At 61.1% G+C, this 21,949-nt stretch overlaps 2 protein-coding genes across 3 annotated transcripts; one reads left to right on the forward strand and one right to left on the reverse strand.

Moving 5' to 3' along the window:
- The first annotated feature begins 51 nt into the window (after positions 1–51).
- FTSJ3 (FtsJ RNA 2'-O-methyltransferase 3) lies at positions 52–7,333 on the forward strand. Of its 2 annotated transcripts, none has more exons than XM_072885660.1 (22): positions 52–112; positions 468–594; positions 680–785; positions 997–1,043; positions 1,231–1,310; positions 1,460–1,559; positions 1,713–1,907; positions 1,987–2,102; positions 2,657–2,761; positions 2,939–3,039; positions 3,114–3,194; positions 3,285–3,443; positions 3,823–3,958; positions 4,069–4,274; positions 4,394–4,514; positions 4,612–4,705; positions 4,962–5,109; positions 5,210–5,286; positions 5,437–5,539; positions 5,676–5,859; positions 5,961–6,055; positions 6,335–7,333. In XM_072885660.1, exons 2-22 carry the CDS (start codon positions 528–530, stop codon positions 6,522–6,524), a joined length of 2,511 nt encoding a protein of 836 aa, XP_072741761.1. In that variant the 5' UTR covers positions 52–112; positions 468–527; the 3' UTR covers positions 6,525–7,333. The 2 variants fall into 2 exon arrangements, with proteins under 2 accessions (XP_072741761.1, XP_072741762.1); XM_072885661.1 differs by lacking the exon at positions 52–112 and adding an exon at positions 138–294.
- A 1,144-nt stretch (positions 7,334–8,477) lies between these two features.
- LOC140662632 (alpha-2-macroglobulin-like protein 1) lies at positions 8,478–20,348 on the reverse strand. Its single transcript, XM_072886200.1, has 35 exons — positions 20,129–20,348; positions 19,505–19,694; positions 18,939–19,101; positions 18,581–18,633; positions 17,888–17,908; positions 17,583–17,736; positions 17,351–17,435; positions 17,128–17,260; positions 16,930–17,044; positions 16,094–16,203; positions 15,778–15,942; positions 15,378–15,605; positions 15,045–15,102; positions 14,816–14,961; positions 14,414–14,563; positions 14,008–14,220; positions 13,658–13,754; positions 13,236–13,413; positions 12,835–13,060; positions 12,632–12,758; positions 12,224–12,345; positions 11,988–12,039; positions 11,666–11,740; positions 11,324–11,500; positions 11,064–11,145; positions 10,772–10,928; positions 10,546–10,620; positions 10,205–10,361; positions 9,860–10,077; positions 9,548–9,763; positions 9,350–9,474; positions 9,161–9,251; positions 8,916–8,984; positions 8,710–8,812; positions 8,478–8,536 (listed from the first exon to the last, which is right to left on the reverse strand). The coding sequence occupies exons 1-35, from the start codon at positions 20,200–20,202 to the stop codon at positions 8,478–8,480; spliced, it is 4,464 nt and encodes a 1,487-aa protein (XP_072742301.1). The 5' UTR covers positions 20,203–20,348.
- Between the last annotated feature and the right edge of the window lie 1,601 nt (positions 20,349–21,949).

The raw sequence follows: 21,949 nt of genomic DNA on the forward strand, positions 1-21,949 counted from the left end.
ACTCCCAAGATGGCGCCGAGGGCGAGCGGAAAGCGGAAGTCGAGTGGCTCACGCGAGGCACGCCGGGAAGACGGCGCGGGCACGCGGCGGCATCGGGATCGGGAGCGGGAGTGTGTGTGTGTGTGTGTGTGTGTGTGTGTCTCTGTGTGTCTGTCTGTCTGTCTGTCTGTCTGTCTGTCTGTGTCTGTGCTGGGCAGCGGTACCGGCTGCGGCCTGGGCGGGGGCAAGGGCAAGGCAGGACCGCGGTGTCAGGGCTGAGGAGATCCCGGGGCGGTGCGGGGACCCCGGGCCGGGGTAGGCCGGAAGGCTTCGGCGGGCTGCGGGGCCGGGATGCGCCTCGGGGGGACGCGGGGCCGGGGTAGGCTGGGCGCAGCGGGGGAGCACTGAGGGGAGCCTGGGGAGGTCGCAGGGGGACACGGGGCCGTCCCTCCCCTTCGCCCCGAGCTCACCCGCTCCGCTTCCCGCAGGTCCGTGCCGGCGGCTGACAGCAGGTCCCGAGCCCGCGGAGGGCCCCACCCGCCGCCACCATGGGCAAGAAAAGCAAACTGGGCAAGAGCCGGAGGGACAAGTTTTACCACCTGGCCAAGGAGACGGGTGAGGGGCCTGCCCGCTCGCTGCGGGACGGGGGGGGCTGCCCGTAACACCGGTAATCTGTAACCCACGTCTCTCCCTCCCACAGGCTTTCGCTCACGCTCCTCCTTCAAGCTTCTCCAGCTCAATAGGAAGTTCCAGTTCCTGCAGAAGGCCCGGGCATTGCTGGACCTGTGTGCAGCCCCCGGCGGGTGGTGAGTGGTGTCAGGGCCCCAGGTCACAGCCCGGTGCCGCCGGCTGCCCTGGCACCGCATTGTGAAGCGGCTTTTGTGTTTTCTGTTGTGGTGGCTCATCTCAGTCTGTCCCCGATGCCAAAGCTGATCCCAAACGCCCGGGCAGCACAGTTCAAGGCTGAGGGCTCTCCCGGCATCCTGCTGTAGCTTTGATCCTTTCTGTTGTTTCCAGGCTGCAGGTGGCTTCCAAATTCATGCCGGTTTCCAGCTTGATCGTTGGTGAGTGATAGGTGAGGGGTGGGCTGGGGGCAGGGACCTCCACCGCAGTCCCTGGATGAGGCCAAAGGAAGGGAATCCTGGATCTGGGGATCCTGGTGGGAGGAGAGGGCAGGTGGGGAAGCCATGTGGGATGGGCTGGAGCCTGGTTTTGAGAGGTTGCGGTGTTCACATCTCTTCCTTATGCCAGGGGTGGACTTGGTCCCCATCAAGCCCATTCCCAACGTAGTGACGCTGCAGGAAGACATCACCACTGAGAAGTGCCGCCAGGTAAGAACCCGTCTCCCCTGCCCCAGGCATCACGCGCCGGTAGAGCCGTAGCAGGGGGCTGAGCTGAGCTGAGCTGATATGGATGGGGATGCTGCCTGTTGGTTCTTGCAGAGGGGTTGGTGGGACAAACGTGTGTCCCCATCCCTCAGGCCCTGCGCAAGGAGCTGCAGACGTGGAAGGTGGACGTGGTGCTGAACGACGGAGCACCCAACGTGGGAGCCAGCTGGGTGCATGATGCCTACTCCCAAGGTGGGGCCTGCGTTGGGGCTGGCGTGGGGCCTGGTGCGGGCTGGCACATCTCACACCCCAGCAGGGCAGGGTGGCAGTGGTGTGCGCTGTGGGACAGGGAGCCGGGCGGTGGGGACGGTGACGACTGCTGACTGCTCTTCTTCCCCCCTCCAGCCAACCTGACCCTCATGGCCCTGAAACTGGCCTGCGAATTCCTCTGCAAAGGTGGCTGGTTCATCACCAAGGTTTTTCGTTCCCGGGACTACCAGCCGCTTCTCTGGATCTTCCAGCAGTTCTTCCACAAGGTCCAGGCCACCAAGCCCCAAGCCTCCCGCAATGAGTCCGCTGAGATCTTTGTGGTGTGCCAGGGTGAGTGGCCGGGGGGAACTGCAGCCACTGGGATGGGGCTGGGAAGAACCTGCTGATGTCGCCGATTTCTTCATCCCAGGTTACCAGGCTCCAGACAAAATCGACAGCAAGTTCTTTGACCCAAAATACGCCTTCAAGGAGGTGGAGGTTCAGACTAAGTCTGTTAGCGAGCTGGTCAGCAAAAAGAAGCCAAAGGTATGAGCTTGCTTCTCTGGGCAGCAAGGCCAAACGCACGCTAAAGGGCCTGAGGACTGGGGCCAAAGAGATTGTAATACACAAAGCTGCTCAGGAAGATGAAAGGTCTGGGGATGCAAGGTGGTGGAAGAGCCAGTTTTGGGGAGGTTTCCAGCCTTAGAAGGCGGTGTAGCGATGGGGAAGCAGTGAACGAGTTGTGAGGCTGAGGATGGATCGGTAAAATCCTCCCTACAATGGTTGACAGCTGGGTTTGTGTCTCTGTGAGGTGTTTTTAGGACACAGGACAGTAAAGGCCATGTCAAGAGGCCTCAGCTGGGCATGGAGCTGACACAAGTCTGTCACTGTGTCCTCTCTGAGTTTGAGGTGGGACTGGGAGACACCATGGACCCGGCAGGTTGGGGCTGGTAACTTGCCCTCATTCCTAAGTCGTGTGGGCATGTTTAGGTGGTCACTGCAGCAAAACATGAGTTATGTGACATCGTTCATCCTTTAGGAGTGGTTGAAGCTGTTTGTATGTGCCCTGCTACGGCTCATACAGCTCCTTCCTCCCATAGGCAGAAGGCTACGCAGATGGCGACGTGACCCTCTACCACCGCTTCACCCTGATGGACTTCCTAAAGGCTCCCAACCCCGTGGACTTCCTCTCCAAGGCCAACGAGGTGAGTGCCTGAAGTGAGGGGGACCTTGGTGGCCCCTGAGACGTCCCCAGGAGCGGAGAGCGATGAAAAGAGGGAGCCAGGTGCCCCAGCAATGGCCCCACTCCTGTTCTTGCAGAGGGGAGGCAGGGCAGGAGCTGGGGCTCAGGCGTAACAGCCCTTTCCCTCCGCTCTGCCCAGATCACGCTGGGGGACAGTGAGCTGGAGAATCACAGTTCCACCACGGAGGAGCTGCGTCAGTGCTGCAAGGACATCCGTGTGCTGGGACGCAAAGAGCTCAGGTACTGGGGGGGACTGGGACAGGGCTTTATGCTGGGCCCGGTGGGTGTCTCTAACAGTCTGCCTCCCCGCACAGAGCCCTGCTGAACTGGAGGACGAAGTTGCGGCGGTTTTTGGCCAAAAAGCTGAAAGAGCAGGCAAAGGAGCTGGATATCAAGTAGGAACAAACAGGGCTGCCCCAGAGCGCCAACGTGGCGGGATGGGCCTGCCACCAGGAGAGACAGTCTGAGCTCCTTCCTTTTGGCAGCCTGAGCTCTGGTGAAGAAGAGGAAGGTAAAGAGGAGGAGAAGAAGGAGAACAAGACGTCACCAAGAGCCACAGCTGACGAGGGGGTGAAAGAGGAAGAAGAGGAGGTAGAGCTGGCGTTGGCGGAGATGAAGGCCAAGGAGCTAGCGGAGTTAAAGAGGTAAAAGCGTCTCTTCTCAGAGATGGGGGAGCACCGGGCCAGCAGAGCACAGGGGGGCTCCAGCCATAGGAACAGAGAGTGGTTGTGTCAGAGCCTGTCCCTCTGTGGACAGCGGATGGGGTTTGTGGGTCTGGGGTCCCCAGGGTCATCTGCTCCTCCAAGCAGGTGAAGCAGCAAAGGGGACCACCAAGCAGGTGAAGCAGCAAAGGACCCACCCAAGCTGGCGTGGGTCCCCTTTGCCTCAGGGTTAGGAACCCCTCACGGGGGATGATGGTGCTGCTGGGTCCCCAGTGCTGGGGGAGATCTGGCACCGACCACTGGGATGTGTGTGTGTGGGGAGGGAGGCAGTCTGGTCTCATTCCTTTGCCTCCTTCTCTAGAAAGAAGAAGAAAATCCTGAAGGAACAGCGGAAGCAGCGTGAGCGTGTGGAGCTGAAGATGGACCTCCCTGGTGTCTCCATCGCCGATGATGGTGACACCAGCATGTTCTCCCTCCGGACTATCCACAGGACCCCGGTGTGTGGGGCAGGGGGAGGCCAGGCTCCCAGAGCCATCGGGGCCGGGACAGTGGCAGGCACATGGCTGACAGACTGTAGCTTGTGACTCCAGTCTCACTTGCGTTGCAGCTGCTGAATGAGATGACCCGGGGGGACATGGCATCGGCAGATGCCCTCCTGGAGATAGGACCGGGGGACGATGACGTTTATGTCTCAGATAATGAGGAAGAGGATGATGTGTCCCTGGCCAGCGATCTAGACCCAGAGGAGCTGGTTGAGATAGAGGCCCGTCAGCGCCGGCTGGAGCGGGAAAGGCGAGAGCAGGGTGCAAAGAGGTGAGAGCCACGAGGGGCCTCCCTGGGGTAGGGGCTTCCTTTGGAGCAGCTCCGGAGTCTGTCAGTGGGCACACCCCGTCCTGGCTGGGGAGCACTGATTCTGCTGCTGTCCATGACAGGGTGAAGTTTAAGCAGAAGGAGGAGGAGGAGGAAGGGGAGGAAGAGGAGAATCCCCTGCTGGTGCCCCTGGAGGAGAAGTCGGTGCTGGAGGAACGGCAGACCAGCATGTGGTTCGGGAAGGTGAGTCCTACTGGGCCAGAAGTGACAGGGCAGCCTCGGGCCCAGCAGCTCCCCAGGTCTGCCCTGTGTCCCCTGACCCGCTGCTCCCCATCCCCAGGATGCCTTTGCCGGCATTGAGGACGATGCGGACGAGGACCTGGAGCTGGGGCAGTCGCAGATGTTGGCTGAGAGACAGCGCGAGTCTCAGAGAGGTTAGAGGGGGGCTGCGTCACTGGTGGGGGGCACAGAGGGACAGCCCCACAGCCCGGTCTGGGGCGCTGGATCAAACCATGGTGTGGATGCTGCTCTGAGCAGGACCGGAGATCTCCAGAGGTTGCTTCCAGCCTGTATCATTACACAGTTAATGAGCTGGCATTAGTGTAGCGCTAACGAGCTGGGTCTTTAGAGGAACGATCCGCAGTGGGGTCTGCCCCATCCCTTTCTCACCCAGTGGTTCCTGTTCCCCAGACAAAGCAACAAGGAAGGGGCAGAAGAAGGAGGTACCCCAGGAAGAAGCTCCAGCTGAGCCCCCACCTGCCGCCGACGCGGGGCCCGATGCTGGTAAAGTGCAGGATGAGCAGAGCAGTGATGATGACAGCAGCAGTGATGAGGAGAGGTGAGGGCTGAGAGGGGGATGGTCTGGATGTTCTCCCCCAGCTCCACAGTCCTGGAGAGCAGCGAGGTGACCCCAGCCCTGACCACTCTCCTCTCCGCAGGCCACCGGCACCGGTGGGGAGTAAGCGGGGCCGTGTCGAGCCGTGTGGCTTCGAGGTGGTGCCCATTGAGAACCCAGGTGAGTGGGCGGTGCTGTCTGGACCTGTGTGCACTGGTGATACCATGTGAGTCCCTCTTTAGGGACAGGAGGCAGGGTCAGACCGTGCTTATCTGGGCTAGCAGGGCTGCTTGCAGATAGGCCAAGCTTTAATCTGTTCATATGCTGCAGTGAAAAGAGCCCGTGTCCTGGACGCAGAGGGCCTGGCGCTCGGCTCTGTCATTGCCACCTCCAAAAAGGCCAGGCGGGACCTGATTGATGACTCCTTCAACAGGTACTTGCAGCTGTGGGTGCTGGAGGGGGAGCGGCATTTGGTCTCCCAACAGGAGACAGGCCATGGGGGTGGCAGATGTATTGGTTTGGGGACCCCGTGTCCCGCTCACAACTCACCCAAGGTCCCCCCGCTCCAGGTATTCCTTCAATGAGGATGAGGGAGAGCTGCCAGAGTGGTTCACAGAGGAGGAAAAGCAGCACCGGCGTAAGCAGATACCCGTGGACCGGCAGACGGTTGAGGCGTATCGGCAGCGCTGGCGTGAAATCAATGCCCGCCCCATCAAGAAGGTGGCAGAGGCCAAGGCCCGCAAGAAGCGGCGGGTGAGTGGGGCTGTGGTCCTGGACGGGTGCTCTGTTCCCCCTCCCAGGTGCTCCGTCTCTCCTCCGATGCCCCTTGTCCCTCACCCTCGCTGTCCCCGCAGATGCTGAAGAAGATGGAGCAGATGAAGAAGAAAGCAGAGGCTGTGGTGAGCACGGTGGATATCTCAGAGAGGGAGAAGGTGGCCCAGCTGCGGCGGTGAGTGGTGAAGCTGGAATCCAGATCCTTCGTGTCGTGCTGGGCTCAATTGCAGGGACAGCTCCCGCACGTAACCCAGCAGGGCTGGAAAGGGCTGGGCTGGGTCCGGGTGTAGGCTGAGGGGTGGGAGAGCGATCAAGGGAGCCCCATCTTGGGGCACAAAGGCCCAGCAGAGTGGTGGGACCCAATATTGGTCTTCAGATACATCCCAAAGCCAAACTGCTGGAGCTTGGCCGGGGTGCTGGGGTCCCAGTCTCATCGTTTGCCATTCTCCCACAGCATCTACAAGAAGGCTGGGCTGGCCAAGGAGAAGCGGCAGGTCACCTACTTGGTGGCTAAGAAAGGTGTAGGACCCCGGGTGCGCCGTCCTCCTGGCGTCAAGGGCCAGTTCAAGGTCGTCGACAGCCGCCTGAAGAAGGACGTGAGAGCTCAGAAGCGCAAAGAACAGAAGAAAAAACGCCATAAGTGATGTGGGACCGGCTCCGTCCTTGGCGAGGGACTCGGCTTGGGGCACGGGGCAGGGCTGGCTCCTGTCCTCCCACCGCGGCCTCAGGTGCACCCTGCCGCTCTCCCCCATTGAGGGGACGGGGCTGTGACTTAGCCACACGTTGCTGTTAGTCCGTGCCTTGATGTGACATTGCCTCCTGCCCTCCAGCGGGGTAGGGAGGGTTTATTTGGCCTCAGCGCTGTAGCATTGACCCCCTTCCCATGCTCACTGTGTGGCCACGTAGCCAGGTTTCTCACCGTTGCTGGCTCTGCTGCGAGACTCTTGCCCTGCTGGGATGGCAATCGGTGACACCAGCTGTCCCCAGAGAGGTTGTGGGTCAGGGGGGCAGCTCCCTGGGCCATATTTGTCACTGAGGTCGCAGGACGGTGGCTGCTGAGCCCTGAAGCAGGCGGGTGTTGGGGGTCTGCACAGAGCAGCTCCTTGGTTACAGCAGAATTAAATCCCGGTCTGAGGCTGCACCAGGATGTGTCCTGCATCTTGGCGAGGTGAGGGGCCTGTGCTGCGAGCCGCCATGTCCCTTTGTGCGCTGTTTGGTAGGGAGAGGAGCGGAGGGCGGATGGGGTCCGTGCACCTCTGCTAACGCCTTGGGGAGCCCACCTGCCTCGGCCTGCCTTGCTTTATCTCTGGCAAAGCAGCTGAACTGCAGCTGACTTGCCTGACATCCACCCTCCCCGCCCCAACCGCAGCAGCCACCCGCTCCCCTCCGCCCCTCCATCCGCACCCCCTCCAGGGGTGGGACCCTGCAAGTTTAAGAAAAGAAAGACCAAGAGAAAATATGCGCTTGAGCAAACGTCTTTATTTAGACCCAGGGCAGGGGCTGGGGGGACTGTGACTTCTCTCTGTCAATGCGTGCCTGAATCTGCTTTGATGGGATTGTGGAGGGGTCTCCAGGTCCCTCTTGGTGCCAGTGGCACCGTGTTAGTGCCAGGGAGGGGGCTGGGGTAGCACCATGGCTCCCAGGGAGAGCAAGACGGGGTGAGTGGTGGTGGGGACCTGCTGGGGAAAGGACAGGTGCTCTGACAGGAGGGAGGAGGTCTTGGTCCCGTTCAAGTGCTGTGGGGAGTGGAGAGGCCAGAGCTCCCTCGGGGTGGTAGGGGGGAGATGCACTGGGGTGTCCCTGTAAAGCCACCACTTGGCCGCTCAACTAAAGTCAAACATTTCTGGCGGGAGCTTGCAGAGCAGCAAGAGGTCTCTGCCCGTGGGTCTGCGTCAGCCCCTCGGCCCTGGCTCTGTTGGGTCCTGGTGGGGTGGGAGCTCTGCTGCAGGGAGAAGTGGCTGAGGCCAGAGCAAGCTGTGCTGCGCTGGGTGCTGCCGGTGCTGCGAGTGTCTCTGGGCCATGTTCTGCCCCTGTGGAGGGTTGGGGTGGTGGCCAGGGTGGGAGGAGAGACCGTCGGCTGTCCTGGTCCTCGGTGGCTGAGTTGGGGCGAGCGGAGGGGACCAGCTGCCGGGCTTCAGGCTGTGCTAGAAGTTTTCCTGGTCCTGACCATCAGCCTCTTCAAAATCAAATACGGGTGTGCTGTGAGAGGAGAGCCCCTCTGCCCCCAGCCACCCTTGGCTGCCCCTGTCCCTCCAGCTGAGCTCCATCCCTGGAGCTCAGTGTCTCATCTGCTGTGTGACCCCAAACCCGTGGATGGGAGCTCCACAGGGGGCACAGGAGGAAGGCCAGGGCTGATGGGGATCTGAGCCCCTTCAAAGAGGCACAGCTCCTCTCTGCACCCCACAACCTGGATGCCTGGGTCCTTCCTGACCGCTAGCCCCCCACACTCTGGCTAGCAAGTCCTCACTGATGGGTCTGGGGCTCCTGGCTGGGCTCCTCCATCCCCACTCACTGCTCTCCTTCACAGCCCAGGTTGGCCCTTCAGGGTCGGCAGGTCCCCGTCAGGGTCCCGAGGGTGGGGTGACCCCTCTGCCTTGTCAGGCTCGGCCCCTACCTGAGCTGCAAGGTGCGCTGTAGGCGGCGTCCGTGCGGTCATCTGCAACGGGAAGGATCGTGACCAATGGGCTCAGGGTGAGCTGCTCCCGTTAACGAGCCAAAGCTCATCGATGGGAACTGAAAACTCAGCCAGACCCCCTCTGAGCCATTGGGGTTGCAAGGGGTGGCAGTGGGGCCAGGCACCCCGGGGCCATGTTCCCCCGTGGGGCTCACCCGTCTCGTAGTAGTCGTACAGCGTCACGGTGGCTGGCTGGAGGTTCCTCACCGGGAAGTCCTGTGTGGCAGCGAAGGCGAAGGTCTCCTCCTCTGTCGTCAGCTGCGGAGACGGCCCAAGGGTGAGGTGCAACTGTCCACGATGGGGAAGCATCCCCACGCCCCGGCATGCGGGGTCCTGCTCCTGTCCCCATGCCCCATCTCACCTGGTCCAGGTAAATCGTCACCTGGTCAGGCTGCACCTCCACCTTCTTCACCAGCTTCTGCCTCTTCAGCTGGAGGGACACAGCTCAGGATGGGCAACAGCTGCTTGGCGGGTGCCCCAGCCAGGGCCAGCACCCCGGGTGGGTGCCCCTCCATGTCCCACTGCCCCCGAGGGGCAGGGACTCAGTGGCAGGGTGGGTGCCCCAGTGGGGCAGAGGGGGTCCCAGGGGCAGCGGGGGCTTCTCACCTCCACCATGGAGCTCTTGTCCGGGATGTAGCCAGACGGCAGCTTGGCCTCGATGACAACCATGTTGGTGGCGGGACGCTCCCCGCTGTACCTGCAAGGGCAGAGCCCCCGGGGAGGGGTTGGGGGTCTGCCCTCCCTCCTTGGCTTCTCCTGGCCCCCCCAAACCCGGGGGGCAGCCCCCGCCCCTACCGTGCCCGGAGGAGGAGGCGGAAGCGGGTGCTGGCGGCCCCTGTACACTCCCTGGGCTCCGTCTCCACGCGGAGGTTGAACATCCCCGTGCTCGGAGGCGGTGGCACGTTGTAGCGCAGGGTCACCTGGGGTGACGCAGGAGGGTTAGAGCCACTGAGCGGGCACCGCATGGGGACGGGGACCCCGGGCCGTACCCACCTGCACCAGGACGCAGCCCTGCCCGCGGGCTCGCACCCCGTACGTGCCCGGCAGCTCGTGCAGAGCCGCCCACTGCAGCACCAGCCGGTTGCTGTTGTGCAGCACAAAGTCCTGCGCAGCGCCCGTTGGGGACGTCACCGTCACCGTGAAGTCCCCATTGCTGCCGTACGTCAGGGCGGCGTACTTGGCCAGGGCTTGCAGGGCCACCACGGTGTCCTGGGCATGGAGAAAGCACTGAGCCAGGATCACCCCTAACTGCAGATACAGGGAGGGGACGCTTTGGAGCAGCCCCACGCACCCCGGTGCCAGTACCTGTGTGGAGGCGAAGCCCCCATAGGGGTTTTGCTGCTTGCTGAGCCAGCGGACGATTTGGGAAGCAGTCCACAGGTCGGCAGAGGACACTTGGGGCTGGGAGAGGTAGGCCAGGAGGACGTAGGCAGTCATCTCCACCTCCGCCGGCGCGGCGGCGGCCCAGGAGGGCTGCGAGGGGGACGGAGTCTTCCCCTTCCTCTGCCAGTGGAGCTGCCCCTCTGGGAGAGAAGGGGGTGGGAGCTCAGCCCCCTGCTCCGGGGGTCCCGGGGAACTGGAGGTGGGATGGGGTGACCCAGGCAGAGGGTGGCACTGCCCGGAGGTGCCACTGCCTGTGCCGAGGGGTACCTGCGCTGACGCTGTGCTGGGCCAGGCTCTGCAGCTGGGTTTGCTGCTGCTCCGCACGCCCCGCCAGCCCGAAGACATAGGCGAGCAGTGCCTGCGTGTAGGGGTCGTCCGTGGCCGAAGCCTCCAGGCACTGCAGGGCTGAGCTCACCTTCGGGTCCTGGCACGGGAGCGGAGTCAGGAGCCAGCCCGCAGGCGTGGGCATCGCTGAGACCCCAGTTCTGCCCAGTGAGACCAGTTGCGCCCGCGTCAGGCTAGGAGGTGGCCTGGAACAGCCGGACTCCCTGCCCCAGCACCCGTCCCCACCCCACCAGCCCCTCCGGGGAAGATGGAGTCATCCTCACTGTTGGGGACAGCCCCAGCTCCAGCATTGCAGCCGTGACATAAGCTGACAGCGAGAGCTCATCCGAGACACCACCCTGCAAAGGGGACAGCGGGAGATGGGTCCAGCCATGCCGTGCCACCGGCACAGGGACTCCCCCACTGCCTAGACCACACACCAGGGACGTGCTGGGGCCAACCCGGCCCTGGCCGCACGTCCCCATGTCCCACTCTACCCCACCAACCCACCTGCAGGGCGTTGTTGAAGAGCTTCCCCACGCTGCGGAAGCAGCCCGTCTTCCGCTGTTTCTCCTGCAGCCAGCTCAGTGCGTCCGTGATGTGCCGCTCCTCGATGGCCACATAGGCTCTGGCTTGCCCGAAGGACTTGAGGACAAACGCTGTCAGCCTGCGAGCCAGAGAGGTGTCGGCGGGATGGGAGACTGGGGCTGGGGTACGCTTGGTGGCAGGAGGAGCCCCAGGACGGCCGGTCCCCGGAGGGATGCCGCTGCCCAGCCTGCCTGAGCCCCGTGCAGTGCCTCACCAGGTATTGCCTGTGGGATCACTCTTCCCGAAGGCGCTGTAAGAGCCATCGTCGTGTTTGTAGAGCAGCTCTCGCTGGTACCCTGCAGAGAGGAGATGGGGACGAGTCTTTACAGCCCTGGGGGACCCCAGAGGCAGCCTGGAGAGCAGATCCTCCCCGAGGCACAGGTAGAAAATGGGGAGGGGGGATATGGGGCGAGTGGTGTCCCCCTGCAGCAAGGCAGGGTGGGACAGGGAGAGGAGGGGACCGAGGATACTCGCCGCTCTGCAGGAAGCCCTGCGCCTTGGCACGGATGTCGGGGTGCAGCTGCCCGCTCTTCTCCAGGTACTGCTGGATGTAGATGTTGGGGGCGAAGCGGACCATGTTCTGCTCCCCGCAGCCGTAGGGCATGGCCAGGAGGCGGTCCAGGTTCTGCAGAGCGTTGCCCATGATGTCACCTGTCCCAGGGGGACATGGGGAGCACCGTCACTGGCTGTGGCCACCTGCCACCAGCACCCTGTGTCCCCTCCCATCTCAGCAGCCCACCTCCTGCTGAGCTTGGGCCACGGAGCTCTGCACCCTCCCTGCCCCAGGTGGTCCCCCATCCCCTGCCTGTCCCTTACCCATCACTGTGACATGGGCTCGCTGGGAGCCCTCCAAGACATTTGCAGGAACCTCCAGGGAGATTTCTTCAGCGACTGTGGGGATGGAGGGCAACGACAGTCAGGATGCCCAGCTCGTCCCGGCCCAGCCCATGGCACCCTCGCCCAACCCCTTCCTGCTCTGACCCTCCGTGGGCTCAAGGCTGGGTTGGGGCATCTCAGACGAAAGCGTCTATGGACCCTGGCCCTCGGTTCCTCTGGCCTGGTGGCCCTTGCTACCAGTGGCCAAGCATCCCTGCCCCACGTCCCCATGGCACTGCTGGACACCCCCAGCCAGTCCTACCTTCCTGGCAGAGCAGGGAGTTGTGCGCCTTCTCCACCAGGATCCCCCCGGGCTGTGGGGAAGCAGCATCAGAGTCGGTCAGGAGAAGGGACCAGCCATGTCCCACAGGGTCACGCTTGCAGCCTGGGCTCGGGGCCAGGTGCTGTCCTGCTCCTGGTCCTCCCGCTGCACCCCGCGGGCTGCTCGGACCCTGTCCCCAAACCCAGCCCACTTTCCTCCTCCATAACCCGTCTGACCTGCACCAGCAAGGGCTTTATCACAGTGTCCACGCGCCCCTGGGCTGGCACCACGGGCATCTCGTTGCCGCAGAGCTCCTTGGAGCTGAGGGCCTCAGTGCTGATGGTGATGTTCACCTCCCCTGCAGATGTAAGTGGGGCACTCAGTCCCCACGGAGCCCCCCAGCCCGCACTGCAGCCCCATGGGCTTGCATCAGCCCCGGGGCTATGTGTGGGGCTGGCTGGATTGGGATGGGGGTCACCAGGTTGAGGAGCAGTGCTGGGAGGCAACGGGGAGGGTGAGTTGAGTGGAGGAGAGCTTCCCAGGTGGCATTGCATTTGCTCCCATCCTCCCTGCCCGACCATCCTCTGAGGGGGTCCCCAAGCAGCAGGGCAGGGGCGTCCTGCCATGGCCCTGGTGCCCCGTACCCAGGCCGGTGGCTCGCACGCCCCATCGGAAGGTCCTCGCTTCGTCTGCACAGATGCAACCACCGTACACCTCGTCTGTGCTTGCTGACACCTCCAGCTCCGCCGACTCCGCCAGCGTCACCTGAACCTGCCGGACCACGGCCACGGCTCCATCAGCCCCCGCCAGACCCCAGACCCAGGGCCCCCTCCCCAGCCCCGCTCACCCGCAGGCACTGCCGCAGGTAGTTGAAGACGGTGGCCACGAGGGTGAAGGCTTCATGGCGGACCACAGCGTAGGGCAGCGCCAGCTCCACGAAGAAGGGCTTGAAGGCTGTGAGGGTGGTGGCAGGGGCCAGCCCCAAGCCCTGCGGGGCCGTGCAGAACATCCCGGCTTCCCACTCGGTGATGGCATCAGGCACCGTCACCGTCACCTCTGCAGAGCCCCCCTCTCTGCGGGATGGAGAACATCATGAGGCCATCCCACCACGTTCACCCACAGCTGGTGTCATCCCCAGCTGGGCTGGCTCTCTCCCTATGGGAGAAGGGTTCTGAGGTCCCCAACCCCCCTCCGTGCAGCAGGGGAGTTGGGGAGAGGACCAGACACATGGGGACCATCCTCACTCACCCCACGGGGACCAGGTCCCACAGCCACGTCTCTGGGAAATACGTCCGGGGTGCCGGTGGCTCTTCCTGGACATCAACGACTGGGATATGACGGCTCATTACTTCTGGGACACCAGGGTTCATTACTTCTGGGACATCAGTTTCTTTCCGCAAATAGGTGACAAAGGAATCAAAGCCACCTGAAAAAGGCAGAGCAGAAATTAGGGTCCACAGGTCTCTGCATCTCAGCTGGACCTCGCCTGCAGGCAGCCCAAAGGTGGCCAAAATCCTTTTCAATCCTCTTCAATCCCTTTGATGCCGAGTGTATTTTCAGGATGGCTCTGAGTCCCCCTGAGGACACAGGAGCCAGGACTGGGCACCAGCTCTTTGCTCTTTTCTCCCGAGAGGGTTCAGCAAAGTGAGCAAGCAGAGGGCTGTGCTGACCTCTGGGACCTGAGGAACCCGCCACCGCAGGTAAGCTGAACCTCTCTTTGCAAACATCACTGGTCTTGGCATTGGTGAAAAGTTTCAGTGCTGCGTTCTGTGAAAAAGAAAAGAGGTTGTCCATCTCTGAAACCCAGCAGGAGGAATATCCCCATCCCAGCAGTAAATAGTCACAGGGCTGCAGAAGAAAAGTGGAGGACTGGAGCCTGGCATCCGCGGGAAAGGGAAAGACCTTTACCACGAGTGTGGCTTTCAACGGACGCTGCTGTGGTTTCTCGGCACCCTGAGCAAACCACAGCCGGCTCCTGGATGAAGAGGAACCAGGAGGCACAGGTGGGCAGGGCCTTTACCTGAAATAACTGGTAGGTGTCCATCTGGGAATTACTCCAAAGAGGGAAGGGTAAGCGATGCCTCCTTGGAGAAGGAAAGAAGTCTCGCTGTCTTAGTGCAAATGGGATGATGGGAATGTCAAAGTCGGGGGGATAGTCCCAGGAGAATGCTGAACAGGGTGGTGGGTCCTGAATGCTTCCAGGGTAGTCAAATTCAGGGAGTACTTTGTAGACCTGGGAATAAACACGTGCTACGTACAAAACCAGCCAGGCACCTACCCCCCGCCCAGGAGCAGGACTGCCCAGGAGCCACCATGGCACCGAGTCCCTGTAGGGGAGGTCCCAGCCAGAGCCATCTCTTTCCCACCCCCATCCCCGGCTGGTCCCTGGGGCTGCAGAAGGGGCCCTGGGCAGTGCCACCACTCACCGCCTCTGTGTTGAGCTCAGCCTCGGGCTTCAAGAGCAGCACGCTGCGGTCCACGGCACGGATGGCGCACAGGGACCCTGGGGCAGCCTCCAGCTCCAGCCGCAGCGCCGAACCAGGCAGAGCCCTGTCCTCCGAAAAAGCCATCTTCACCTGGGGAGGGACAGGGACATCAGGGGGCAAGGGCAGGAGGGGAACCCACCTCCCATGGAGGAGCAGGACCAGGCCACGGACATGGAGGTCTCTTCTAGACAAGGAGAAAATCAGGCTCCAGGGTTTGGGGATCGGGGCATGGGTTAAAGAGACTGTAATGCTGCAATACATCTGGAGCAGGATGGACCTCAGGGCATGCAGCTATGGACAAGCCATGGAGCGATTCCCCCATCTCCAGCAGCCTCCGCTCACCTTGTTGGGGAAGCACTTGGCCACCTTGAGCTCGGTGCTGTCAGCCACCATCTCGCCATTGGGCAGCACCGCATAGCCCAGCACCTTGGCCGTGGGTGCCAGCTCAGGGCCGATGGGCAGCTCCAGGGAGAAGGAGCCTCTCAGCCCTGGGCCGTGGGAAAGGAGGGGAGATGAGGACCAGGCATGGAAAGCAGAGCCCTGCACAGCCCGTCCCTGCCTCAGGACCTACCAGCCTCTGCAGGCAGCTCTTTCCTGAGGACGGAGGCAATGGTCCCCTTGGCCAGGACCTACAGAGGAGGAGATGGGAACAACGAAACTGATGCTGAGTGGGGAACCGAAATGCCCTGATGGAGGATGGACCCAAGGGCAAGAATGTCACATCTCCCGTTGGCATGCAGGTCCAACAGTGCCAGCAGACAGGCGTAGGTCCCTCGGACTAGCCAGGAGAGATTGCTCATTGTCTTGTCCTCAGGGACGCAACCATGAACGTGTGTGTAGATGTGGACCTTTGCACACAACTGCCCTAATGCTTGCTGCCCTCCCTCCCCAGGCCAGGGCTCACCAGGAAGACCACATCCAGGCTCTCCAGCTGAGTCCCCAAGGCCTCCTTGCTGAAGATGTAATCCACCCAGAATTTCTGGGGCTGGCCACAGGGCAGCTCGCTCTCCAGCCGGCGGATCTGCAGGAAGCTCCTGCTTGTTGAAAAGAAGGGTCTGAGGTTCACATAGGCATTTTGGTAGATGAGTGTCGAGCCATCGTTCTGGGTGTCAGCTGCCTCATTGACTTGACCCTGAGCAATGGAGGTAGAAATCAAGGTGGTGAAGCCATCCAGAATCCACGAGGTGCTGGTCCCATCACTGGGCACCATTGATGCAGGTTCTTGGCTTGGAGAGGTGCCCAGCGTTGTACTACTGGAGAAAGCAGCACAGGGACCCCTGCAGGGTGGGAGACAGGTCACTTACACGCAGGGAGACCCTGCCACTCCAACCAGAGGTCTCCAGCTCGAAGGAGGCTCTCCCCAGTCTGTCTGTCAGGAAGGTCTGTCTTGTGTCTTTTCCTTGCTGGCTAACAACGAGCAAGAGCTGCTTCTGCGGCAGCACAGCACCGTCGGCTCCCTTCAGCAGCATCTGCACCGGGAGGGAAGGGGAGATGCCCCAGGCTGGGCTGCAGGCACGGGGCAGAGGGCAGGGGTGGGAGAGCGGGGTTGGGGTCAGTGGGACCCGGATTGGGCACAGCAGGGTGCAGGAGAGCCTGCAGGGTGCAGGGACCCCCCATTACCGTCCCAGTGTAGGGGATGCCGGGCTTGTAGAAATCATCAGTGTTTTCGAAGGTGACGGTGAGGATTTCCGGTAAAATCTTGCAGCTCTTGGTGTTTTTCAGCTCCAGCCCTGTGGAGAGGGAGTGGGGAGCTGAGGGTGTTGCAGGGACACAGGGCACAGGTTAGCTGCTGCCAGCTCCCCCATCACAGTGCAGAAAAGGTCCCTGGACATTTTAGGCTTTCCCTCTGCAGCCAGCAGCTTCGAGCGCAGTTCACACCTCCTGCAAGAGGAGCAAAACCTCTACAGCATGTTTTAGACCTAAAGCCAAGGCGCAGCTGGCTGCAGAGACTTCACAAAAGGTGCTTCAGCAAACCACCATGATGCAGGGCCACCTCGGTGCTGGTGGGCCTGGGACAACCCCTGGTCTTCTTTTTTTCTGAAGCCAAGCCACTGGCAGTCATTTCTGGTGGGACCAAGGTGGTGGGCGAGGTGGATTATCTCGAAGAACGAAGCCACACCACCGGACTGGGTGAAACCACTGCTTTGTGTCGCAAGGACTCGATTTGCTGCTAGCTATAGCATCGGGAGAGTTGTTTGATCTTGGAAAGGCGTTTTTGCCTCCCGACCATTTCTCTGCTCAGAATTAGAAGTATTGCCTGGCTGTCCTGGCTCACATCCCTGCCTGGACCCGGTCCCTGCACACGTGCACCTCTAAATCACAGCGTTGCTTTTGGGCTTCCCCGGAGAAGACCAGTACGCCCTGCCACGTGCATTTGTGTGCACGCAGGGATGAATGCAAAACCGTGCACCAGCAGCAATGCCCGTTCCCAAGCAGGAGAACACCACCGTCCCTACCTGTCCCATCCTCCACCAGCGATGCCTGGACTTGGAATTGCTTCTGATACATGGAGCTGGTCAGGTTGAAGGCCGTCAACAAAACCTCTGTTGAAAAGCAGCCATTCTTCTCGGTCTGGAGTGACAGAGCCAACCCCATGAGCAGCAGTCCCAGGAAGCGGCTGTCCCAGTGGCACCCACGCTCCCCGCAGTGCTCACCTGCCCGCCAACCTTGATGCAGTTCATCTCTTTCTGGGTGGCACTGTGAAGTCCGTACAGGATCCTGATGTGCCTGAAGGGCTGGCACAAGGTGGCCTGGACCTTCCCCTGGACGGGCTTCCCATAGGTGTACCTGTTGGGTGGAGGGTGGTAAGGGTGCGCCTGATGGGCCACATCGTGTCGGATCCCCCTCTCTTCCCAGCGCAGCCTGTTTCAGGCTCACCGTCCACAAATCTCCATCTGGAACTTCTTGTCCTTCTCCAGCACCACGGCAGGGAGGTCAATGGTCATCTCAAACTTGGGCAGCACTGATGGAGAAGCAAAAGGCGAGAGGGTTGTCGCTCCCAGGACAAGGACAATGGTGCCTGGGTGGCCAGGGGGTAAAGACATGCCGCCCACAGGGACACGCCAAGGTGGGGCTCCCACCCCCCGTGCACCTCCCGGTCCCCACATACCATATTCCTCCACGCTGAAGGAGTGTCTCTTCCCCTCCACCTCGATGGTGTACGTGCCCAGGGCCGGCTCTGCAGCCAGCGGGAGGGACAGGTCCACGATGCCCTGCCGCGGGCTCACCTCCCGCCACTGCGCGATGCGGTTCCCGCTGGGATCCTGCACACAGGGACATGCGGCATCGGTACGCCAGGGACCCCAGCGCCCTGCGATAAAACAGCCTATGGCTGCGTTATGCTTCTCCTCTCCCAGCCCACTGCCTTCCCAAGCCCACACCACCCAGGAGCCTCCCTCCATCTCTCAGACTGACCTTCAGGAACACAAGGGGCAGCTGCAAGGCAAAGAGAAGATGGTTAGAGGAGAAATTCAAAGCCTTCCTTGGGGTCTCACCAGGGTGGGGACATCTATGGAGCCGTGGATGGAGTAGAGTGAGGGTTATTTGGGGGATGCTCTGAACTTCCAGCCCTTCAGTTTGCTTTGGGATTGATTTTGAGCCTGTGGGCAGCTCTAGCTGGGATGAGCCGAGGGCACTGCCAGCATGGCATGGAGAGGTGGCATCTCCTAGTGCCTTCACAAGAAGCCAGCAACAATTTCATCTGGGAACCTTCTGCACTTCCAGAGACCCAGATAATTGCTCCGGGGTGCCAGAGACTGAACTTGCCTATAATCCTGGCGTCTGATGACTTGATGGATATCAATAGCACTTTCCCTGCTTCCCACTCGCCATCGCTACACCCCTAACTGAAAGTTTCAGTGGGTACGTTCCCATGTTACACGTGCAATTCTGCTTTCTCCTTCCTTAGCCTGCTGAAGCCTGCATGAACAACACAGGGCATCCCTGCGCCTGGGGAGCCCAGCCACCCAGGCAGAGCTGGCTGGGGCAGGATTCCCAAGGGGAAAGGCGCTGGCTGACTCCCACACCTCTCTCGTGGCTTGCAGAGACTGTAAGAGGGCAGTGCAGAGGAGGCCTGTCACCTCCCCCCTTCCCCAGCCCTGCTCTCACCTTCTTATTGCTGGGAGTGAAGTCTTTATCCAAAGAGACGATTCGAAACTTCACTGGAAAGAGCAAACAGGGATGCAGGAGTGAGTGGTGGGTGCATCCACAGGGAGGAGGGTTCCCCATGGGGAAGGTGGATGGAAATCCACCCTGAACCCTGCAGTGGGGCACTGCCCCCCAAGCAGCACAGCCTCCAGTGCTGCCAGCGTGTCCTGGCATTGCCCTGGGCCAGTGCTGGGGGTCCCAGTGCGTCTCAGGATGAGCCCTCCTCTTTCCATGCAGTGTAGGAGCAAGGCTGAGCCTCCTGCACCCCTCTCCCAGGTCCTTCAGCCCAGAGCAAGGTGGTCCATCCTGCCCCCCTCACCTTGCTGTCCAGGCTTGTAGACAGCCTTGTCCGTCTGTATGAATATCCCAGGCTCCAGGGCTCTCAGCATCACCTTCTTATTCTTGGAGACATCCAGGGAATCTCCCTGGATTGAGATGTGCAGGTCTACGATTTCCTCCTTCCCTTCGGCAGGGGCTGGAGCCTGCCAGGGGAAACACCAGGCACCAGGTGAGGACAAGGGATATGCCATGGCCAGGATGTTCTGCTCACTCCGAGTGGCCCAGAGCACTCCTAACCCTCAGGGACACCTTTCCCAAGCCAGGGGCTGGGAAGAAATGTCCCCCCAACACCCTGCCCTAGGCTGCAGGGTCTGCTACCGGGGGATTATTTCAGCCACCGAATAACTGGGCTGAACCTAGAGTTGTTTTGCCTGCGTGGGGGATGAGACCCTACCAAAAGATGGGGAAGTCATGCCTGCTCCCAGCCCCATGTGGGACCACAGCCCCATGCTCAGGGGAGCTGGTGGAAACTGCTCTGCCTGGAGAGAGTGGGTTGTCCAGGGCATCCCCCTCCACGCTTATGGCTGTGCATGGGGTGACACTCACGGGGAAGGTGATGTTCATGTACAGATGAGGCTCCTGGACCTTCCTCTCCAGTAGGGTGATGTTATGGGTTCTGTCTGCTCTCTGCAGCTGGATGGTCACCTGGACGGGCTTGTGTAGGCCACTGAGATGAACCCACAGCATCGCCGTGTGGGGGTGGTAGGTCACAGCTGGGGACGTGACCACATAAATCCTGGCGAGGAGAAGTGCTGACATGAGAGGCGTGGGGATGACACACGTCCCGGTACAGACCCCACAGAGGTCTTGAAGAGCTCCTGGGCCCACAGAAACGTGTGCTGGAGTGCAGGGCCACCTCCCCCAGCCCCCCCACTCTGCTTCTGGGCTCCTGTTGACTTCTCAGCTCAGCAAAGCAAAAGCTCTGCTCACACATTGGCTGCAAGTGAGGCAGCACCTACAATAAACCATCCCAGAGCCACCAGCCCCAGCAGTCCCTGGGTGCCAAGTCCTCAGTGCTCATGGGCAGGGACAACCCACCAGCCCGAGCATTTCCACCCTGGCCAACAATCACATGCACGGGAAGGATTAGCTCCTACTACGTACTGCCAAGGAGCCAAGACTAAATTCCCTCTGACCAGGCACAGACAGACAGACAAAGAGAGGGCTTACAGTGCTGCGGATGCCCCAGCTGTGAGGTGCAGGATGAGGAGCAGCAGGACGGGCAGGGCAGCTGGGGACCTCATGTCTCCAGCTGAAAGCGGACGTGGGGGATGGCCACAGCCTCCTTCTCCAGGTGCTGGATTGCTGTAGACCTGTGTCTACTCTGCTGCAGGCTCTGAAATGAGATCTTTGCTTTCCATTCAGTGAGCAAACAAGGGTTGGCAGAGGGATCCAGCGTGGACCTGCAGATATAGCCAAGGCAATGTTTACCATCTGCCCATGGCCTCCTGGGTTCAAGGCTCTGATGGATTTTTGCAATTTGAGGAAAGGTTCCTATAGGCTATAGACATTCAAAATGTGGGGGCAGGACCCACCTACACACTGGTTTGCTGGGAAATGATGGCAGGAGGGAACAGGAACAAGTTGCCCAAATGAAAGTAGGCAGCACATCATGAGAACAGTCTGTGAGTTGGTGGCGATTTCTCAGAAGGGCTTGTTTCCAGGTATTTCAAATTTAGCCAAATAGTAGCTATTTGGGCTGATTGCAGGTCTCAGGCTGTCTTTTTGCCCAGTTTCCTCCAATTTCATCAAATCAGTTATGGGCACAGGAGCAGGATGGCGTCAGGCTGTCGTGCCAGCTCCACCCACTCTCATTCCCCTGTGCACTGCGCCTGGGAGCCAGGCACCAGCCAGGGCACGGGCTGAGCTGCCTCTTTGTGTCCTCGTGGGAATTTAGGAAAGTTGAGGCAGCTCCACGACAGCCACATGGTGTCTTGAGTGCATCCCTTGCGCCAGGGTTTTGTAGTCCCCTTCCCTTTGCGGACGTGGGGAGAGGCAGAGGCAATGCTGCGGGAAGCCGTGGATGGGGCTGACCTCTTTCCCGTGGGCTCTTGGATGACCACGGCTGCTGTCCACACGTCTGCCCTGCTTGAGTATTGCTGGATACAGCCCTGTGCTCACCTCTCTGCCCTTCGGGAGCAGCCCCACAGAGTGCTGGTGTCCGGAACAGGCTGGTCCCCACCACCCCTATGGAGACAAGGCAGGAGCATGGCTCCAAACCCATCCTGCCGCCCCAGGATATGGGCATGGGTCAGTGCCCCAGCAGGCATCCCGGGGACAGTTCAACGTGACAAGGAGCTCGGGGCCATTGGCACACCGAGCCCTTCACGGCACGGGACAGGATGCAGTGGGGACCATGAGCAGCGTGGCCAAGGGGACATCGATTCGGGAGCAGGGGCGACCTCTGCCTCTCTGATCAGTTCCTGTGGGGCTGCTGAGGGCAAATATTGCACACAGAATTTGTCATTGGGTGCTGCTGGTGACTTCGGAGCAGGAGCCAGAGTGTGTTGTCCCCCAGCCCCTGCTGAACAGGCACCACTGACCCCAAGTTGTGCTGTTTCTTCTGCTGCCTTGTTGCCCGTGCAATGAATGCTCTCTCTGGTTTGGTCTCAGCTTTTTATTCAGCAAAGCAAAGTGAAGGTACAGCCCTTCTTACACATCGTTAAGGTGGACAGGAGCACTGAGCCCCTAACACAAAGTGTGTTTTGGGACACGGGGCTGACTTTGGCCAGGGTTGGTGGGAAAGAGCCTGAAGAAAGGGAGCTTTCTTGCAATAAAAACATTGTGCTGCTTCCGCTTCCCTTATCCCACTTGCATTTTTCTTCATTTTTCAGCCTGGCTGAGCGGGGATGGGGACAGGGCTGCACTCAGGGCAGCCCTGAGCATCCTCTCCCTGCCCAGCCATCAGGCTTGCACTGATGTCCCTTTGTTAGCCCAGGGTCAGCTCACCTGCCCTGGTCCCCTCTCTGAGGGACTGCACTGGCATCAGCT

Source organism: Ciconia boyciana, chromosome 22 (assembly GCF_034638445.1).
Source record: "Ciconia boyciana chromosome 22, ASM3463844v1, whole genome shotgun sequence".
NCBI classification, from domain to species: Eukaryota; Metazoa; Chordata; class Aves; order Ciconiiformes; family Ciconiidae; genus Ciconia; species Ciconia boyciana.